The 21803-nt window shown below is 37.9% G+C and overlaps 1 protein-coding gene across 1 annotated transcript in view; it reads left to right on the plus strand.

Annotated features, from left to right (window-relative positions):
- JADE3 (jade family PHD finger 3) overlaps positions 1 to 21803 on the plus strand; it is a 71746-nt gene that overhangs the window by 16977 nt on the left and 32966 nt on the right. The window contains exon 3 of the mRNA XM_065900949.1: positions 249 to 406. Coding sequence (XP_065757021.1) covers positions 249 to 406 — 158 coding nt within the window. The remainder of the gene's footprint in view (positions 1 to 248; positions 407 to 21803) is intronic.

A 21803-nucleotide genomic window follows, 5' to 3' on the forward strand; every position in this document is an offset into this window, starting at 1 on the left:
CAAAGAGCCCAGAAAAATAACTCACGAAGTACCCCTTTACTCTTTATTAAATCCAGAACAAGCTGGCTTCCCTGTCAATACTTCAGACTCTTTACAAATAGAAGTTGATCTGGCCATTTATGAAGTTAAGAGATGTCTCTCTTGTTGCAGTGCAGAGTGGGTGGGGATGGTCTTTTTAAAAGGAGAACATTAAATGGTGTTAGTTCCATAGTGATGATCTTCTCAAGGTGTATGCAATGTCTTCCCAGGTATTCCGGAAGGACCTTATCAGTGCGATGAAACTTCCAGACTCTCACCATATTAATCCTGACAGCTATTACCTCTTTGCGGATACATGGAAGGAAGAATGGGAAAAGGGAGTCCAGGTACCAGCCAGTCCAGACGCTGTTCCACAGCCTTCCCTCAGGTATTTTTATGCTTGTATCTTTGATTTAGGGGATGAATTCTCTTATGGTTATCTGTGTACTGCTTGAGGAGAGACTTTGAGTGGCTAATTAAACATTTATAATGCAAAGTCACATACCATGTTCAGCAATTCACTCAGACCAATGGCAGATTATACCAGCCTAGGATAGGTCAGTAGTTGAAGTCAAGGTCATTTACTTAGGGATAATATATGTACCTATTCACAGGATAAAACTGTTTGAAGTCCAGTCTGAAATTATAAGGTTTTGGAGACCAAGATTTCCCAGTCTGACACAATAATCAGTAGCATTTATTAATTAGCCTTTGAAGAGAAGCAGAACATTAATTACATAACCCCATAATAACCCTATTAATATATAATGCCATGACAAGTTGCTTCATTTTAATAGGGGCTTCATAGTGATAGCATCTGTAAACAGAGCACCAAAACATACAGAGTTTGTAAAATGCATAAACCCAAATGAAAGGGGGTAGCTGGAATAATTAGGTTGACCATAAGCACACAGCCTTCATTTGCAAAGACCTGAGAAGAAAGTTTTAGTAGGAGAGGACTTTTCTGACAGAGGAAGTAGTAAGTTTAGCTCCTCAAGAGTAATGACTGGTTTTGGAAGCCACGTTTTCTTACTGGTCTTTGTGTTCCCAGTGCTTTGCACAAAGGCCAGCATGAAATAAAATGCTTGGTATAAGTTTGAGTGAGTGAGGGAAGGAAGGAATAGAATCAGATAAAGGGGCTGGTAGGATCTGCTGGTTACTATGAGAAATGGTACATCTCATTGTATAGCTATCTATTTCTAGTACATATTAGGTTCTTAAAGGTCAGAGACCACATTCTTGAATTCTCAGCCCCTAGCAGCAGGTTCTTAGGTCTTAGTCATATTCCAGAAATGCTTGTCAAATCACTTTTAAAAACCCAAGCCCAGGCTCTCCCACCCACAGAGAGACTGTCTATGTTCTGTTAAGGAAAACTTCACAGTCTTGCCCAGTACACTTATGGACCCTTACTAGTTCATCATCATTGCCACCATCCTCCTAGAAATCACAACAGCATCATGAATGAACATAGGAGTCAGGCATTTTCATGTCCTTATTGTCAGTATTTTTATATACTGTTGCAGTAACTGGGGAGCCTAGACTTCCACCTTAAACCAGCATTAATGATGCATCCCTCTCCCTCCCATCTATCATACTATCAGAGGAGACTTTCACCCCTCCTTAGAGGTAATGAGGACACCTGCTCCCCCCACCCCGTGGTATCAGTGGAGGCCACATAGGGAGCAGTAGTAAGGTGCTCTTATCAATCCCAGCAAAGGAGGTATCAGTGGAGGCCTAATGGGAAGCCAGAACTCTCAGCATCACCCAGTAGTAACAAAGAGTCCCTGCCCCGGATGTCAATACAGGCCAAATGGTGAACCAGGACATATACAATCACCTGGCAGTGATGAGGTGATATCCACCCCCAACCTGATCTCCATCCAGAGCAGTGTCAGAGGAAGCCAGTCAAAACAAAAGTTTTAAAGAAGATCCAGAGTCTCATAGCATAATCCCCAAAATGTCCAGTCTCCGGTGAAAAAAATCACTCATATCAAAAACTAGGAAGATCTCAACTTGAACAAAGATAATCAGTAGATGCCAGTACCAAGGTGACAGATATTAGAATTATCTAACAAAGACTTAAAAGCAGCCATCATAAAAATGCTTCAGTGAGCAATTATGAGTACACTTAAAGCAAATGAAACAATAGTATCCCCCCTTTCATACCTGATATTGGCAATTTTTATCTCCTTTTTTACTTGCTATAGGTTGGTCATTTTTACTGACCATTTCACAAAGCCATCTTTTTGTTTCATTATCTTTTCTGTTTTTAATTTATTTCTGCTCTTATCTCTATTACTTCAATTATTTTAGTTGCTTTGGATTTATTTTGCCCTTATAGTTTCTTGAATTGGGAGCTTAGCTTATTGATTTGAGACATTTCTTCTTTCCAATATGAGCATTTAGTGTTAAAAATTTCCCTCTCATCACTGCTTTAGCTATGTCCCACACATTTTGGTGTGTTGTATTTTCATTTCATTCACTTTAGTGTATTTTTTCCTTTGAGACTTCTTTCACCTTCTTTTTTTCCCTTGGGACTTCTTTTATTTAAAAGTGTGGTTTTTACTTTATTTGGATATTTTCTTATCTCTCTATTATACTTTATTTGGATATTTTCTTATCTCTCTATTACTGATTTCTAGTTTTGATTCCATTGTATTAGAGAACACTCTGTATAATTCCAATTTGTTTCAATTTGTTGAGGTTTATTTTATGACCCATGATACAGTCTATCATGGTACATGTTCTGTGGGTGCTTGAAAACAATGCCTGTGCTGCTGCTGCTGAGTGGAACACTCTATAAATGTCAGTTCAATCCTGTTAGTTGATGGTGTTGAGTTCTTCTATATCCTGGGTGATTTTCTGTCTGTTCTATCACTTACTGACAGAGGTTGAAGTCTCCAGCTATAATCGGGGAATTGTGTTTTTCTCCTTTCAGTTCAATCAGTTTTTGTTTCAGATGTTTTGCAGCCCTGTTGTTTGGTGCACATACGTTTACTATTGCTATGTTTTATTGGTGGATTGATCGTTTCTTCATTATGTAATATTCCTCCCCATCTCTGGTAATTTTCTTTGCTATGAAGGCTACTTAATCTGATATTAATGTTGTCACTCTTGCTTTCTTTTGAGTAACGTTTACACTGTATATCTTTCTCCATTATTTTACTTTTGACCTACTTATATGCTTATATTTTAAGTGTGTTTTTGGTAGACAGCATATATTTGGATCATGTTTTTTAATCCATTCTGCCAAGCTCTGACTTTTAATGGGTTTAGACCATTTACACTTAATGTAATTATTGATATGTTAGGGCTTAAGTCTGCCATTTTATTTTATTATGTGTGTATGTGTGTGTTCTCTGTTTTTTATTTCTCTCGTTTCTTTTCCCTGCCTTCCTGAGGGTTACCTGAACAAATTACCACAACTTACCCGGTGTGAAATAATCATTTGAAGAGCCCCATAACTATTAATGAAATTGAATTTGTAATTAAAAATTCTCCCTAAAAATACCTCCAGGCCCAGATGCTTTCACTGGAAAATTCTTCCAAACATTTAAAGAAATAAAAAGTGATGATACTGGAAGAGAAATTTGAATCAAACTAAATGTAGTTATAGAATAAATAGTTTACCATGGGAATGTGGATACACTGTTGCAGTTTGAGAGGAACTAGCTATGCAGCTAGAGGAACTTAATGAAGGCAAACTTATGGACATAAAGAAAGTGATTGTGATGAAAAGAATGAAGATGCCCCAGAGAAAATGATGCCAGAAAAAAACTGCACATTAATGGAACTCTCAGAAAATTTTTCGACAGTCAAAGGACAAATGTTGGAAACTGATCCAAGTTCATAAAGGAGTATGACAACTTGCCAAGACATAGAAAAGGTGCTTGCTCTGTGTCATAAATTTTGTAATTAAAAGAAGGAGTCAAGCACTGTACTCTTGATAAGTTTTTACAAAGAGATAAAAGAGTTTAAATTCTCAGTGTTTCAAATTATAGTGTATTAAATACATATTGGTTTTACTATTTTTTATTTCCCTATATAGTTATAGCCAACAGTAAGAGAGTAAAATGCTTTGACAAAAATTTTAAAGGTCACTGAACAATCACAGTTTTCCCCATTGATTATTAAGATTGCTTTTCACAGTTTCAGTTTGCACAGTCATTTTTACAGTACAGTACCACTGTGCAAAGCGAGGACTACCTGCTTTAGTGACAGCAGATCAGTGGTTTTTTTGGAAGTGGCCAGTGGAGCAGGAGGATACAAGGAAACTTTTAGAGGTGATGGATATATTTATTATCTTGGTTGTAGTTCTGGTTGCACAAATTTATATGTGTGTTGGAACTTGTTAATTTGTACATTTTAAATATATGCAGCTTAATATGTAATTTATACCTCAATAATGTTAATAAAAGTATCATCCATGTATGTAATTATAAATATATATTTAAATATATAAACAATCATCACAAATAAAGGAGTGTATAGATGGTAATAAAATGTGGTAGTGGGCACATGAAGGCACAACAGTATGTGATTAGAAGAGAAAAGGAAGAAAGACAACAGATGTGACTATAAGCTACCCAAGAGCAGAACCCTTACCGTCAAATCGTAGGTTTTCAATATACGTTTACTATTGTAAGGAGAATAGGATGAAGGAAGGAAAGAGGAAAGCAGGTGGGTGTTAGGAAAGAAAATTAGCAAACAACCAAAAGATATTATAGTTGACCCTTGAACCACATGAGTTTGAACTGTGCGGGTCCACTTATACGTGGTTTTTTTTCAGTAGTAAATACTACAGTACTACACAGTCTGTGGGTGGTTGAATCCACAGATCCAGAACCACGGATGTGGAGGGCCAACTGTAAATTATGTGTGAATTTTTGACTGCATGAAGTGTCAGTGCCCATTACCCCTGTCTTGTTCAAAGATCAACTGTACATTCTTACCAGCATTGTATGAGGATTCCATTTTCTCCACATCCTAACCAACACTTGTTATTGTCTGTATTTTTTATTGTGGCCATCCTAGTAGGTATGAAGTATATCTCATTGTGGTTTTGATTTGCATTTGCTTGATAGCTAATGATGTTGAGCATCTTTTCTTCATGTGCTTATTAGCCAGTTGTATATTCTTTCTGGAAGAGAGCTTTTCTACTTTATTACAAAGAGAAGAAGCCTTTATGTGGTCAGAAAAATACAAGGTTGATCTTTTTTCCCTTCCTGTGAAACACTACTGTTCAAACTGCAAAGTGAATCATCTCAGTTCACCTCTTTATGTTCTATCACATTCACTTTGGAATGGCTGCCTTTGGCTGCTGAAAGTCTACCCCTTTAGTGAAAAGGGTGACAAAGTCCCCTGACCAGCAGTTCTAGAATATCCCATTTTTACTTGGTGCTTCGATGCATACCTCCCATATATATCTCTTCTTTGGAGAAATTATTCACATCTTTTGCCCATTAGAAAAATTGGGCTATTTGTCTTTTTATTGTTGAATTGTAAAAGTTCTTTACATAGTCTAGGGTTTTTAAAAAATATTTATTTATTTGGCTGCACCGGATCTTAGTTGCGGCACACAGGATTTTCATTGCCGCGTTCAGGATCTTTAGCTGTGGCATGTGGGATCATTTAGTTGCAGTGTGCAGGCTCTTAGTGGCAGCATGTGGGATCTAGTTCCCTGACCATGGATCAAACCCAGGCCCCCTGCATTGGGAGTGTGGAGTCTTAACCACTGGACCACCAGGGAGATCCCTAGATACAGGTTTTTTTTTATCAGATATATGATTTGCAAATCATTTCTCCCTTTCTGTGGGTAGTCTTTTCACTTCATTGATGGTGTCCTTTGAGACACAAAAGTTTTTAATTTTGATGAAGTTCAGTTTATCTATTTTTTTTCTTTTGGTTGCTTGTCCTTTTGGTGTCATATCTAAGAAATCATTGCCTAAACCAAGATCATGTAGTTTTATACCTATGTTTTCTCCTAAGAATTCTGTAGTTTTATAAAACTCTTACATTTGGGTCTTTGATCCATTTAAGTTAATTTTTGTGTATAGCATGAGATGTTAGGGGTCTAACTTCATTCTTTTGCTTGTGGATATCCATGTATCCCAGCTCCAACTGTTGAGCAGCTTCCGTTTTGAAAGCAATGGACACTGTATCCCAACCTTACCCACCTTGGTTCCACCAGGCTGCTATGAAAGAAAACACAGTTCTTGAATCACCAAGAAATCCCAGTTCCATCTTTTTAAGTCCCTTTTCACAAATCTACCAAGGTGACTTTTCAAGTTTTTCGTACTTTGAACTGAGATGCTAATTTCTCTACTTTATGCTTCACTCTGTCCAAATACGTTACTTTTTCCCACTATATGGGAAAATACCATATATGTTCCTTTTTTATTGGTTAATTTTACAACTTTTTATGTTAGTGTTTCTTTTTTATGTCTTTGTTGGGTTTTTTTCATAGGTTACAAATTCTGTAGAAGTTAAGGAGGTGCCTGGTAAAAGTTTGGTTATTTACACTATTGAGAGTATACTTAGATAGTTTTTGAAATTAAAAGATGTAGCTTTATTCTCAAAAGCCACAAATAAAAGTATTTTCTTCTGACATAACTGCCAAATCTAAACAAATGTAAATGTTTCATAGCAAACCCTTGCAATGATTGCTTTTAGATTTAAAATAACGATAGTGTATTACCTTCATATAAAAATAAATGTTCACTAATAATTATTCAATTGTAAAAATTCTTCCTGCCTTCCAAATTTAAAAAATTGTCAGTGTGCATTAAAAGCATGATGACATTCCTTGATTTTGTGATAAATTTTTTTTAATTTATTTTATTTTTGGCTGCATTGGGTCTTTGTTGCTGCGCACGGGTTTTCTCTAGTTGAGGCAATCAGGGGCTACTCTTCATTGCGGTGCGCAGGCTTCTCATTGTAGTGGCTTCTCTTGTTGCGGAGCATGGGCTCTAGGTGTATGGGCTTCAGTAGTTGTGGCGCAGGAGCGTAGTAGTTGCTCGTGGGCTCTAGAGCGCAGACTCAGTAGTTGTGGCGCACGGGCTTAGTTGCTCCATGGCATGTGGGATATTCCTGGACCAGGGCTCAAATCCATGTCCCCTGCATTGGCAGGTGGCTTCTTAACCACTGTGCCACCAGGGAAACCTGTGCTAAATATTTTTAATAAAGAGTGTTATAGCAGTTCACAATAGCATATGAAAAGTATCAGAATGTAAAAACAAAAATCTTTTAATATATTATTTTGAGTTGACTCCTCCGTGTTAGTTTTAGTAAAATTAAAACCTCATTGGTTAGTTATTTTCTACTGATGGATAGCTCTGGAGAAAATATTCTAAGATATAAATCTGTTAGAGAAATTTAAGAATGAATCTAATGCAACAAAATAGTTACTTAAGTGGAAACATACATGAAAATATTGGGAAATAATTTTTTACCGTTATGTATGTATTAGTCAGGATAGGCCAACTGCTATAACGAACATCTCCGAAAGTCTCAGCATCTTAACATAATGAAGGTTTTATTTTTTGCACATGTCTCCATCCAGTGTGGGTTTGGGATGTGAGTCATCTCTGCCTGACATAGGCATTCAGGGACTCAGGCTCTTTTTGAGTGACTCCTCTGTCTGCCAGGTCTTTTCCCACTCCCTTTTCCACCCCCAAACTTCTAAATCCAGTCTGCAGGAAAAGAAAAGGCAGTATGGAGGGTTATGCAGGCATATTTGGAGGGGGGCTAGACTTTGAAGTGGGTTATCCACACATACGCCATTAGCCAGAACTCATTCACATGGCCCACCTAACTGCAAAGGATACTGGGGAATGCAGTCTTGCTATGTGCCTAGATAGAAAAAGAAACAGGGTTTGGTGAACACATTAGCATTTCTGTGTTACTCCTTGGTAGTGGTATTACGAACTCAAAGCTACATGAGCACAAGAACCTTACTGATTTCTTTTTTAACATTTTTATTGGAGTATAATTGCTTTAACACTGGTGTGTTAGTCTCTGCTGTATAAAAAAGTGAATCAGCTATACATATACATATATCCCCATATCCCCCTCCCTCTTGTGTCTCCCTCCCACCCTCCCTATCCCACCCCTCTAGGTGGTCACAAAGCACCGAGCTGATTTCCCTGTGCGATGCAGCTGCTTCCCACTAGCTATCTGTTTTACATTTAGTAGTGTATATATGTCAATGCCACTCTCTCACTTCATCCCAGCTTACCCTTCTCCCTTCCCGTGTGCTCAAGTCCATTCTCTACATCTGCGTCTTTATTCCTGTCCTGCCCCTACATTCTTCAGAACCATATTTTTTTTCTTAGATTCCATATATGTGTTAGTATATAGTATTTGTTTTTCTCTTTCTGACTTACTTCACTCTGTATGACAAACTCTAGGTCCATCCACCTCACTACAAATAACTCAATTTCATTTCTTTTTATGGCTGAGTAATATGCCATTGTATATATGTGCCACATCTTCTTTATCCATTCATCTGTTGATGGACACTTAGGTTGCTTCCATGTCTTGGCTATTGTAAGTAGAGGTGCAGTGAACATTGTGGTACATGACTCTTTATGAATTATGTTTTTCTCAGGGTATATGCCCAGTAGTGGGATTGCTGGGTCATATGGTAGTTCTATTTGTAGTTTTTTAAGGAACTTCCATACTGTTCTCCATAGTGGCTGTACCAATTCACATTCCCACCAGCAGTGCAAGAGTGTTCCCTTTTCTCCACACCCTCTCCAGCATTTATTGTTTGTAGATGTTTTGATGATGGCCATTCTGACCGGTGTGAGGTGATACCTCACTGGAGTTTTTATTTCATTTCTCTAATGATTAGTGATGTTGAGCATCCTTTCATGTGTTTGTTGGCAATCTGTCTATCTTCTTTGGAGAAATGTCTAGTTAGGTGTTCTGCCCATTTTTGGATTGGCTTGTTTGTTTGTTTTTTTGTTATTGAGCTGCATGAGCTGTTTGTATATTTTGGAGATTAATCCTTTGTCAGTTGCATCATTTGCATATTTTCTCCCATTCTGACGGTTGTCTTCTCATCTTATTTATGGTTTCCTTTGCTGTGCAAAAGCTTTAAAGTTTCATTAGGTCCCACTTTATTTTTGTTTCCATTTCTCTGGGAGGTGGGTCAAAAAGGATCTTGCTGTGATTTATGTCATAGAGTGTTCTACCTGTGTTTTCCTCTTAAGAGTTTTATAGTGTCTGGCCTTACATTTAGGTCTTTAATCCATTTTGAGTTTATTTTTGTGAAGGTGTTAGGGAGTGTTCGAATTTCATTCTTTTACCTGTAGCTGTCCAGTTTTCCCAGCACCACTTATTAAAGAGGCTGTCTTTTCTCCATTGTATATTTTTGCCTCCTTTATCAAAGATAAGGTGACCATATGTGCATGGGTTTATCTCTGGGCTTTCTATCCTGTTCTGTTGACCTATATTTCTGTTTTTGTGCCAGTACCGTACTGTCTTGATTACTGTAGCTTTGTAGTGTAGTCTGAAGTCTGGGCGCCTCATTCCTCTAGTTCTGTTTTTCTTTCTCAGGATTGCTTTGGCTCTTCGGGGTCTTTTGTGTTTCCATACAAATTTGTGAAATTTTTTGTTCTAGTTCTGTGAAAAATGCCAGTGGTAGTTTGATAGGGATTGCATTGAATCCGTAGATTGCTTTGGGTGGTATAGTCATTTTCACAGTGTTGATTCTTCCAGTCTAAGAACATGGCATATCTCTCCATCTGTTTGTATCATCTTTAATTTCTTTCATCCGTGTCTTATAGTTTTCTGCATACAGGTCTTTTGTCTCCTTAGGTAAGTTTATTCTTTTTGTTGCAGTGGTAAATGGGAGTGTTTCCTTAATTTCTTTCTCAGATTTTTCATCATTAGTGTATAGGAATGTGAGAGATTTCTGTGCATTAATTTTGTATCCTGCAACTTTATCACATTCAATGATTAACTCTAGTAGTTTTCTGGTAGAGTCTTTAGGATTCTCTATGTATAGTATCATGTCATCTGCAAACGGTGACAGCTTTACTTCTTCTTTTCTGATTTGGGTTCCTTTTATTTCTTTTTCTTCTCTGATTGCTGTGGCTAAAACTTCCAAAACTATGTTGAATAATAGTGGTGAGAGTGGGTACCTTGTCTTGTTCCGGATCTTAGTGGAAATGGTTTCGATTTTTCACCATTGAGAACGATGTTGGCTGTGGGTTTGTCATATACGGCCTTTATTATGTTGAGGTAAGTTCTCTCTATGCCTACTTTCTGGAGGGTTTTTATCATAAATGGGTGTTGAATTTTGTCAAAAGCTTTTCCTGCATCTGTTGAGGTGATCATGTGGTTTTTACCCTTTGATTTGTTAATATGGTGTATCACATTGATTGATTTGCGTATATTGAAGAATCCTTGCATTCCTGGGATAAACCCCACTTGACCATGATATATGATCCTTTTAATGTGCTGTTGGATTCTCTTTTCTAGTATTTTGTTGAGGATTTTTACATCTCTGTTCATCAGTGATATTGGCCTGTAGTTTTCTTTCTTTGTGACATCTTTGTCTGGTTTTGGTATCAGGGTGATGGTGGCCTCGTAGAATGAGTTTGGGAGTTCCTCCCTCTGCTATATTTTGGAAGAGTTTGAGAAGGATAGGTGTTAGGTCTTCTCTAAATGTTTGACAGAATTCGCCTGTGAATCCATCTGGCCCTGGGCTTTTGTTTGTTGGAAGATTTTTAATCACAGTCTCAATTTCAGTGCTTGTGATTGGTCTGTTTATATTTTCTCTTTCTTCCTGGTTCAGTCTCAGAGGAACCTTACTGATTATTGATTTATTAATTTATTTTGGTTGTGCCTGGTCTTAGTTCTGGCAGGTGGGCTCCTTGGTTGCGGCATGTGGGCTCCTTAGGTTTGACAGGTGGGCTCCTTAGTTGTGGCTTGCAGGCTCCTTTAGTTGCAGCTCACTGGCTCCTTAGTTGTGGCATGTGAACTCTTACTTGTGGCATGCATGTGGGATCTAGTTTCCTGACCATGAATCGAACCCAAGCCCCTTGCATTGGGAGCTCAGAGTCTTAACTGCTGTGCCACCAGGGAAGTCCCAGAACCTTACTGCTTTTACTCACCACTGTAACCCTGTAGTTGATGCTATGATCTGTACTACCCAGATTCCCATTTAGTCTTAGGACCTATCCACATGGTCAGGATACTCTGACTTCTTACCTGGCAGCTCTGGGCTCCAAGAGTGAGTTTTCTAAGTGATGAGAAGTGGAAGGTGCCACTCCAGCAGTGGCCATTTCATCATCTCTGCCTCCTATGACTCTTCCTCAGACACTGCTTGACCAGGTGGCTTGAGCAAGACCCCAGTCTGGTTATTGAGTCCAGAGAAACTGTGATTAAACACTGCTTCTCGTTCCCTTTCCTCAGCCCTCAGTGTTAACCTTGTAAGAATATAAATATATATTTTTCTTTTTACAAATAAGCCAATGGAGATAATTTAGTGTTACTAACATAGTATTTATAGGCTTAAAACAAATGTACTCGTGGTGATTAAATGTAATTACTGTTATAGACTTTACCAAACCATAGTGGTTCTCAGGCAACACAAAGTAGAGAAGGAATTCCGTGTTTTTTAAAAATTATCAAAAAGGAAACTGAGAGTCAGCCTAGACTCTTGTGTCGTCAACTCCTGCTTTTCCTTCCCACCCTACCTCTCATTTTTAGTCTACTTAATAGATGACATTTTTTTAAATAAATGACATTTAAAAAAATTTTTTTTAATTCTACATTCATCAGGAAGAGACAACACTAACTTTACTGCTTACACAAAACTGTCAGATCCAGAATATGAAAATGTTGGTATAAGCCAGATAAATTATTTACATACTGTTTTTTAAGCATAATTAGCTTCTGTGCCTCATTTTTTGCAATTTATGAAAATCTAGATGTTTAGCTAACTTCTTTTGGGAGCAAAGGAGGAAATAAGGGTGCCATTCTTTTTGGAAGCTATATAATTTTTAAATAATATGCAAAGTCAAATATTATGGCAAAAAAGACTGTTGGGGGCTTCCCTGGTGGTGCAGTGGTTGAGAGTCCGCCTGCCGATGCAGGGGACACGGGTTCGTGCCCCGGCCCGGGAGGATCCCACATGCCGCGGAGCGGCTGTGCCCATGAGCCATGGCCGCTGAGCCTGCGCGTCCGGAGCCTGTTGCTCCGCAACGGGAGAGGCCACAGCAGTGAGAGGCCCGCGTATCGCAAAAAAAAAAAAAAAAAAAAAAAAAAAAAAAAAAAAAAAAGACTGTTACTAGCTCATTTTTACTGTTGTGCTTGAACCTGGATAGAATTTTTTTTCTAAGAAATCAATGTAAATGAAGTTTGATTATCAGATTTACAAGAAATTTAAAACTACCAAAGCTTTGAAAATACTCACAAGCATTAGATTGTATATCAAACATAAAGAGAAAGTAGAGAATGGAAAAGTCTTACTAAAAATCTAGAAGCACTAGTCAAGACAACAAAAACCTCATACTCTTCAAAGCCCAAATCCCCTGAATTTTTTATGTGTAAGCATTGAACTTCAGTCTGTTTTCCCTAGGGGATTACTTGACTCTGTAGTTGAGATCAAAGGAATATTGACACTCATTTTAGGTAACAACATTTTGTTACCAAATTTAGCTGAATTCAAAGCAGTCTTGAAAATGTGCAGTTTCTTCTACAGTAAATATAAATGAATTTATGTGTGATAATCCCGCAATTATAATAATTATAATTTTGGTTAAAAAAAAAAAAGAAGGTGCCAGTCTTAAGGCCTGTGCTCAGAAAATGTCACAGTATTACTTCCACCATATTTTATTAGAGCAGTTGCAGAGAGCTCCCAGACTGAAGGGGAGGGAAATAGGCCCTACCTCTCAACAGAAGGACTATCAAAGGATTTATGACTACCTTCAATCCATCACAATAGTAATATTTGTAATGTTTGTATTTGAGTTACTTGTCTTATTGCCTACAGATGGATTAATCATTCAGCTAGAGAAACTTAAATACTAGTAAAACTAAGCACTTGCTTTTTATTTATTACCTAATTCACAAGATTGTCAAAATGCTTCAGAATTTTATTTCCTAATGAACTTACAGAAGTAATTTTGGATGTATATAAATTAATTGACCTGATTCTTGGGTGCTAAAACTGAAAAGGGGTGAAAAAAGATACAACAGAGTAGGTGCAGCAAATCCTTTTAGAGTTTTTGTTCCAGCTTTCAGGTTAGGTTTTCCTCTCTGTTCCATTATCCTTTCTGCTATTCTTTTGTCCCTTAGTTTAGGGTCGTGTAGTGCATATACGTGGTGATTGAGGGGAGGGGTACAGAGAATTCTGAAATGGAGCCAGCTTGCGCTGTAAGTTACAGCTGTTTAAATAAGCCTTTTCATTACCACAAGGAATTTTTTGAAGTAAGTTCAACAAATAAAGATGATGTTAGCCCCATTTCATGTTTTTTAGGTAGACCGTGGATGATTTTGATGCTCATCAATGATAAACAAGTTTCAGATAGTTTTTGTTTTGTTTCGTTTTGTGTTCATTTGTATATTTAAATCCGTTTCTTTCACAGTAAGGTTCCAATGGAAGGAAGGCAATGCTTCATGTTTGGTTAAAAGGAAGCATGCATTATAAGTTATATTACACATAAGTGGTTAATGTTATATTTATCATGTATGTGTATATGATTTTTAAATTGTAGATGAATTATTGACTTACTGTAAAAACAAAAATAATCAGAATACAAATATTAACTGTATAATGTATATGCTTATACAACATGTACATATGTATGTACAAATAAATGGGAACATTCTGTAACTTGCTTTTCTCACTTAACAATATATTATCATATACTTCTGAGTCATTAGTGATACTGGAAGAGAGGATGATTAGGTATCCAGAGAGGCCTAGTTCTCCTTGGAATGTAAATGTTGGACTAACTGGGTTATGGAGAGCAGTACTGTCTTCACTAAACTCCCGACTCAAATATTTAACCACCAATGCAATGTTTCCACTTGGATGTCCAATAGACATCTCAGACTTAAAGTGTCCCAAACTGAACTAGTGATGTTCTTCCCAAACTAGTTCCACCTGTAATTTTCTACGTTTAACTAATAGCAGATTCATTCTTCCTGTTCAGTCTTTCAGGCCAAAATTCCTAGAGTCATCTTTGATTCTTCATTGCCTCATACCCCATATTCAGTATCAAAGGAGATCCCCTTGGTTCTACTTTTCAAAATACATCAGATTTCATATAGTAAGTCAAAGGAAGAATGGCCCCTAGTGATAAATGGGAGCACAAGCCTGCCTCCCACTGCTATATTTTATCATCATGCTTCTCTCACCTCCCCAACTCTCCTTGCCCCACTCTTCACACACCTCCTTTCCCATTCCATTTTAGGCAGCAGCAGTCTACCATTTTGCTTTCAATTATGAGAATCAATAAAGAGCACTTTTATACACACATTTATCTTATTTAAAGTTTAAAGCAGTCTTTTGGTAGCTTTTCCAGTTACTATTGCTGTATAAATTGTTTTTCCAGTTACTGTTGCCCCCAAACTTAGCACCAAGCAACCATGTTTTTATACTTATAGGTTCTGTGGGTCAGGAATTCAGACAGGGCACAGTGGGGATGGCTAGTCTCTGTTCTACTATGTCTAGGGCCTCATCTGGGAAGACTTGGAAGTTTGGGGGTGACTCAGCGGCTGGGGGCTGGAATCATCTAAAGGCTTTCACTAACGTGTCTGCCACCTGGGCTGGGATGACATAAAGATTGCACATGGCCTCTCCATTTGGTTTGGCTTCCTCATAGCATGACAACCTCAGCATAGGCAGACTCTCTACAGGCCTCAGACACAGGGGTCCACATGCACATGTTCCAGCAAAAAGATGAAGCTGTTTTCCCTTTTATGACTCAGCCTTGCAATTCTCATAGCGTCACTTCTGCTGTATCCTATTGGTGGAAACAGTCACATGCCCTTCCTGATTCAAAAGGAGGAGAAATAGACTTCACCACTTGATGGGGCAGTGGGAGAGTCACATTGTAGAAGAGCGTGTGGAATTTTTAAAATACCGTCTGTCACAGAGGTTGTAATTGTCTTTTGTTTCATAAATGAGGCATGGAGTCTTGTAGAGAAGCAGAGTGGCAAGATTAACAAGGGGCATCTTGGGAAACTACTCCTTGAGATATTATTATAAGGGCCTCCTGTTTAGTTAGCTTTTAAGGCACTTATTTCAAGCCTTTAAAAAAATCCATGATGTTGTGGTATTTGTGCAATTTCTGTGCTATTCACAGATGATTCTGATCCACTCATTAGGAAATGAAGCATAGTCTCTACCTGTTAAATATTTAGATCAACTGAAGACACACTGAGGACTCACTGTGCATAAGACACTGGAAGAGGCTGTAGGTCGGCTTAGAGTGGTTGCAGCTTCTTTTTTTTGCCTCCTCAGTGTCAACAGGAGTGTTCACATGGGCTAGAGGTAGCTGACCTACCCTGGGAAGCAGGTGGATAGGCTTTCTTTCTATGAGGCTAAGCAGGTGTGGTTGTGGGTCTTTTCACCAAAATCAGTCATCCAGAAAGTTACTACAGCATTCGTTTACACTCAAGCATCCAAATTGAAAACTGCACTTACTTCGTTACTCTAACAAAATTGCTCTTATCTCTAGGCTTGTGAGCTTTTGCTGATTTGTTCAGTGGTCTGGTGACAATTCAAAGAGTGTCCCTCTACCAAGTGTATAGTGGCCAGAGAAGAAAATCACTGAGGGATGATCCTGGGATTTCGTCCAGCTATAGCAGTGTTATGTGTACTTGAAGATGTTAAAGCTGCATTTTACAAAACCCCAAAGGAATATTTTTTCATTTATTCTCATAGACCTTCCCTCTATCGTTATAAGAATTTCTCCTTGTGAGTGTGTATTAACCACCCTTTACCCATGCATTTCCTTGCCTTTGGTATTACTGTTTCGGCCTATAATTTTTTTTATTGTCGTAGGCTCAGTCCTTAGATTCAGACCTTTAGTTCAAGATACATATGAAAGATGAGTGAGATAACATCATCATTGTTATAAATTTTGCATTGAAATATAATATACACACAGAAAGATAACTAATGTATAACTCAGTTGTCATGAATTAAATACACTTGCTTAACTGGCACCCAGATCAAGAAAGAGAACATTACCAGCACCCCAGAAGCCCTCCTTCTGCTCCTCCCCACTGACTTCCTTCACCATAGGTGACAGCTTTGCCAGTTTTTAACCTTCATACTGAGACTGGATTGTTTTGTTCATCATTATGGTTGTGAGATTCATCCATGCTATTACATGGAGCATTTCATTAAGTTTCACTTCTGTGTCATATTTCATTGTGTGATATACCACATTTTATTTATCCATTCTGCTTTTGATAGATATTTGGGTTGCTTTCAGTTTTCAGCTATTATGAAAAATCCTAATACGGACATTTTTATACATCTTTTAGGATACATATGTGTACTTTTTTGTTAAGTATATTCCTAGGAGTGGCTTTGCTAGGTCATAGGTATGCACATGTTCAGCCATAATATCTGCTGCCAAATAGTTTGCCAAAATGATTGTACCAATTCACACTCCCAGCAGCAGTGGTCGATTTGCTCCATTTCTTTACAAGCACTTAGTATATTCAATTTTTAATCAGTCTTTTCAAGTTTAGCCATTCTGGCAGGTAATGGTGATTATGATTTCAGTTTGCATTTCCATGTTAACTCATGAGGTTGAGAACCGCCATCTGGATAGCCTTATTTGTGAAGTGTCTATTCAGGTTTTTTGCCCAGTTTTTAATTGACTTCTCTGTTGTTTTCTAATTGATTTGTAAAAGTTTATTATACATTGTTGATAAACACGTTTTTCAGTCTTGGAGGTTAATGGCTTTTGTGTCTTATTTAAAAAATCTTTGTCTATCCCGAGGTTATAAAGATATTCCCCTTTGTTTTCTTCCAGAAGCTTAATAAATATATTAGTTTAAATCAAGAACATTTATAGTCTGCCTTGTTCTACATAGAATTTGAGGCAATTAAGATGAATAAGCAAAATATTCTTCCTTTTAGAAAAAGATAAATCTTGAAAAAACTTAGATATTCTATAATTACCTCATAAGCCATGCACCAAAAAGTGCAGCATATTTAATCTCATAGTCTCTGGAGAATTCATATGCATGTCTTGTCCTTTTCGGTTGGGTTCATTTCAGTTGGAAGCAGGCCTCTGATAGCAGTTCCCAAATTTTTAGCTTCAATTAATATTTAGAGTTCCACTTTTTTCCTCAAATACTTTGTTGTTGTTGGCTTTTTAAAACTCCATATGGTAGAAAAATTAAAATATGCAAATGTGTGTAGTTATTAACTTTATTCCACATGCATTATTTGGAATCATAAGCTTTTGGAAGAATGCTTAGGAGGAAATATTCAATCTAAAATTACAGGGTGGACTGTGCCTCTGTATATATTTATGTGTATTCTTATGAATACATTTATGTTTATGAATCCTTGTACATACATAGTAACTCTAGAAGCTCCAGAAGCCTTCCAGAGAAACAATTTTCATCATTTTATGATGACACATATATCTATTTCTTTCTCTCTTTTTTATTTTTTATTTATTTATTTATTTATTTATTTTTGGCTGCGTTGGGTCTTCACTGCTGCACGTGGGCTTTCTCTAGTTGCAGAGAGCTAGAGCGACTCTTCATTGTGGTGCGCGGGCTTCTCATTGTGGTGGCTTCTCTTTGTTGCGGACCACAGGCTCTAGGTGCGCGGGCTTCAGTAGCTGTGGCACACGGAATCAGTAGTTGTGGCTCGCAGGCTCTAGAGGCAGGCACAGTAGATGTGGCACACGGGCTTAGTTGCTCCACGGCATGTGGGATCTTCCCAGACCAGGGCTCGAACCCGTGTCCCCTGCATTGGCAGGCGGATTCTTTTTTTTTTTTTTTTTTTAAAAATGGGTGTCATGCTTTTTTTTTTTTTTTTTTGTTGGGGGTAGGAGTTTATTAATTTATTTATTTTTGCTGTGTTGGGTCTTCGTTTCTGTGCGAGGGCTTTCTCTAGTTGTGGCAAGCGGGGGCCACTCTTCATCGCGGTGCGCGGGCCTCTCATTATCGCGGCCTCTCTTGTTGAGGAGCACAGGCTCCAGATGCGCAGGCTCAGTAGTTGTGGCTCACGGGCCTAGTCGCTCCGCGGCATGTGGGATCATCCCAGACCAGGGCTCGAACCTGTGTCCCCTGCATTAGCAGGCAGATTCTCAACCACTGCGCCACCAGGGAAGCCCTGGCAGGCGGATTCTTAACCACTGCGCCACCAGGGAAGTCCCTTTCTCTCTTTTTTATTAATAATTTTTTAACATCTTTATTGGAGTATAATTGCTTTACAATGGTGTGTTAGTTTCTGTTTTATAACAAAGTGAATCAGCTATACAAATACATATATCCCCATATCTCCTCCCTCTTGAATCTCCCTTCCACCCTCCCTATCCCACCCCTCTAGGGGGTCACAGAGCACTGAGCTGATCTCCCTGTGCTATACGGCTACTTCCTACTAGCTATCTGTTTTACATTTGGTAGTATACGTAAGTCTATGCCACTCTCTCACTTCATCCCAGCTTACCCTTCCCCCTCCCCATGTCCTCACGTCCATTTTCTACGTCTGCATCTTTATTCCTGTCCTGCCCCTAGGTCCTTCAGAACCTTTTTTCTTTCTTTTTCTTTTTTTAGATTCCATATATATGTGTCAGCATACGGTATTTGTCTTTCTCTTTCTGACTTACTTCACTGTGTATGACAGACTCTAGGTCTATCCACCTCATTACAAATAGCTCAATTTCGTTTCTTTTTATGGCTGAGTAATAGTCTATTGTATATATGTGCCACATCTTCTTTATCCATTCATCTGTCGATGGACACTTAGGTTGCTTCCATGTCCTGGCTATTGTAAATAAAGCTGCAGTGAACATTGTGGTACATGATTCTTTTTGAATTATGGTTTTCTCAGGGTATATGCCCAGTAGTGGGATTGCTGGGTCATATGGTAGTTCTATTTGTAGTTTTTTAAGGAACTTCCATACTGTTCTCCATAGTGGCTGTACCAATTCACATTCCCACCAGCAGTGCAAGAGTGTTCCCTTTTCTTCACACTCTCTCCAGCATTTATTGTTTGTAGATTTTTTGATGATGGCCATTCTGACCAGTATGAGATGATATCTCATTGTAGTTTTGATTTGCATTTCTCTAATGATTAGTGATGTTGAGCATTCTTTCATGTGTTTGTTGGCAATCTGTATATCTTCTTTGGAGAAATGTCTAGTTAGGTCTTCTGCCCATTTTTGGATTGGCTTGTTTGTTTTCTTTTGATATTGAGCTGCATGAGCTGCTTGTATGTTTTGGAGATTAATCCTTTGTCAGTTGCTTCATTTGCAAATATTTTCTCCCATTCTGACGGTTGTCTTTTCGTCCTGTTTATGGTTTCCTTTGCTGTGCAAAAGCTTTGAAGTTTCATTAGGTCCCATTTGTTTATTTTTGCTTTTATTTCCATTTCTCTAGGAGGTGGGTCAAAAAGGATCTTGCTGTGATTTATGTCATAGAGTGTTCTGTCTATGATTTCCTCTAAGAGTTTGATAGTGTCTGGCCTTACATTTAGGTCTCTAATCCATTTTGAGTTTATTTTTGTGTATGGTGTTAGGGAGTATTCTAATTTCATTCTTTTACCTGTAGCTGTCCAGTTTTCCCAGCACCACTTATTGAAGAGGCTGTCTTTTCTCCGCTGTATATTTTTGCCTCCTTTATCAAAGATAAGGTGACCATAGATGCGTGGGTGTATCTCTGGGCTTTCTATACTGTTCCATTGATCTATATTTCTGTTTTTGTGCCAGTACCATACTGTCTTGATTACTGTAGCTTTGTAGTATTGTCTGAAGTCTGGCAGCCTGATTCCTCCAGCTCCATTTTTCTATCTCAAGATTGCTTTGGCTGTTTGGGGTCGTTTGTGTTTCCATTCACAATTGTGAAATTTTTTGTTCTAGTTCTGTGAAAAATGCCAGTGGTAGTTTGATAGGGATTGCATTGAATCTGTAGATTGCTTTGGGTGGTATAGTCATTCTCACAATGTTGATTCTTCCAATCCAGGAACATGATATATCTCTCCATCTGTTTGTATCATCTTTAATTTCTTTCATCCATGTCTTATAGTTTTCTGCATACAGGTCTTTTGTCTCCTTAGGTAGGTTTATTCCTAGATATTTTATTCTTTTTGTTGCAGTGGTAAATGGGAGTGTTTCCTTAATTTCTTTTTTCAGATTTTTCAACATTAGTGTATAGGAATGTGAGAGATTTCTGTGCATTAATTTTGTATCCTGCAACTTTATCACATTCATTGATTAGCTCTAGTAGTTTTCTGGTAGAGTCTTTAGTCTTCTCTATGTATAGTATCATGTCATCTGCCAACAGTGACAGCTTTACTTCTTCTTTTCCAATTTGGATTCCTTTTATTTCTTTTTCTTCTCTGATGGCTGTGGCTAAAACTTCCAAAACTATGTTGAATAATAGTGGTGAGAGTGGGTACTTTGTCTTGTTCCTGATCTTAGTGGAAATGGTTTCAATTTTTCACCATTGAGAACGATGTTGGCTGTGGGTTTGTCATATATGGCCTTTATTATGTTGAGGTAAGTTCCCTCTATGCCTACTTTCTGCAGAATTTTTATCATAAATGGTTGTTGAATTTTGTCAAAAGCTTTTTCTGCATCTGTTGAGATGATCATATGGTTTTTATCCTTCGATTTCTTAATATGGTGTATCACATTGATTGATTTGCATATATTGAAGAATCCTTGCATTCCTGAGATAAACCCCACTTGATCATGGTATATGATCCTTTTAATGTGCTGTTGGATTCTGTTTTCTAGTATTTTGTTGAAGATTTTTGCATCTCTGTTCATCAGTGATATTGGCCTGTAGTTTTCTTTCTTTATGATGTCTTTGGTTTTGGTATCAGAGTGATGGTAGCCTCGTAGAATGAGTTTGGGAGTGTTCCTCCCTCTGCTATATTTTGGAAGAGTTTGAGAAGGATAGGTGTTAGCTCTTCTCTAAATGTTTGCCAGAATTGACCTGTGAAGCCATCTGGTCCGGGGCTTTTGTTTGTTGGAAGATTTTTAATCACAGTCTCAATTTCAGTGCTTGTGATCGGTCTGTTTATATTTTCTATTTCTTCCTGGTTCAGTCTCAGAAGGTTGTGCTTTTCTAAGAATGTGTGCATTTCTTCCAGGTTGTCCATTTTATTGGCATAGAGTTGCTTGTAGTAATCTGTCATGATCCTTTGTATTTCTGCAGTGTCAGTTGTTACTTCTCCCTTTTCATTTCTAATTCTACTGATTTGAGTCCTTTCCCTTTTTTCTTGATGAGTCTGGCTAATGGTTTATCAATTTTGTTTATCTTCTCAAAGAACCAGCTTTTAATTTTATTGATCTTAGGTATTGTTTCCTTCATTTCTTTTTCATTTGTTTCTGATCTGATCTTTATGATTTCTTTCCTTCTGCTAACTTTGGGGAAGTTTTGTTCTTCTTTCTCTCATTTCTTTAGGTGTAAGGTTAGGTTGTTTATTTGAGATGTTTCTTGTTTCTTGAGGTAGAATTGTATTGCTGTAAACTTCTGTCTTAGCACTGCTTTTGCTGCATCCCATAGGTTTTGGGTTGTCGTGTTTTCATTGTCATTTGTTTCTAGGTATTTTTTGATTT

Source organism: Phocoena phocoena, chromosome X (assembly GCF_963924675.1).
Source record: "Phocoena phocoena chromosome X, mPhoPho1.1, whole genome shotgun sequence".
Classification (NCBI taxonomy): domain Eukaryota; kingdom Metazoa; phylum Chordata; class Mammalia; order Artiodactyla; family Phocoenidae; genus Phocoena; species Phocoena phocoena.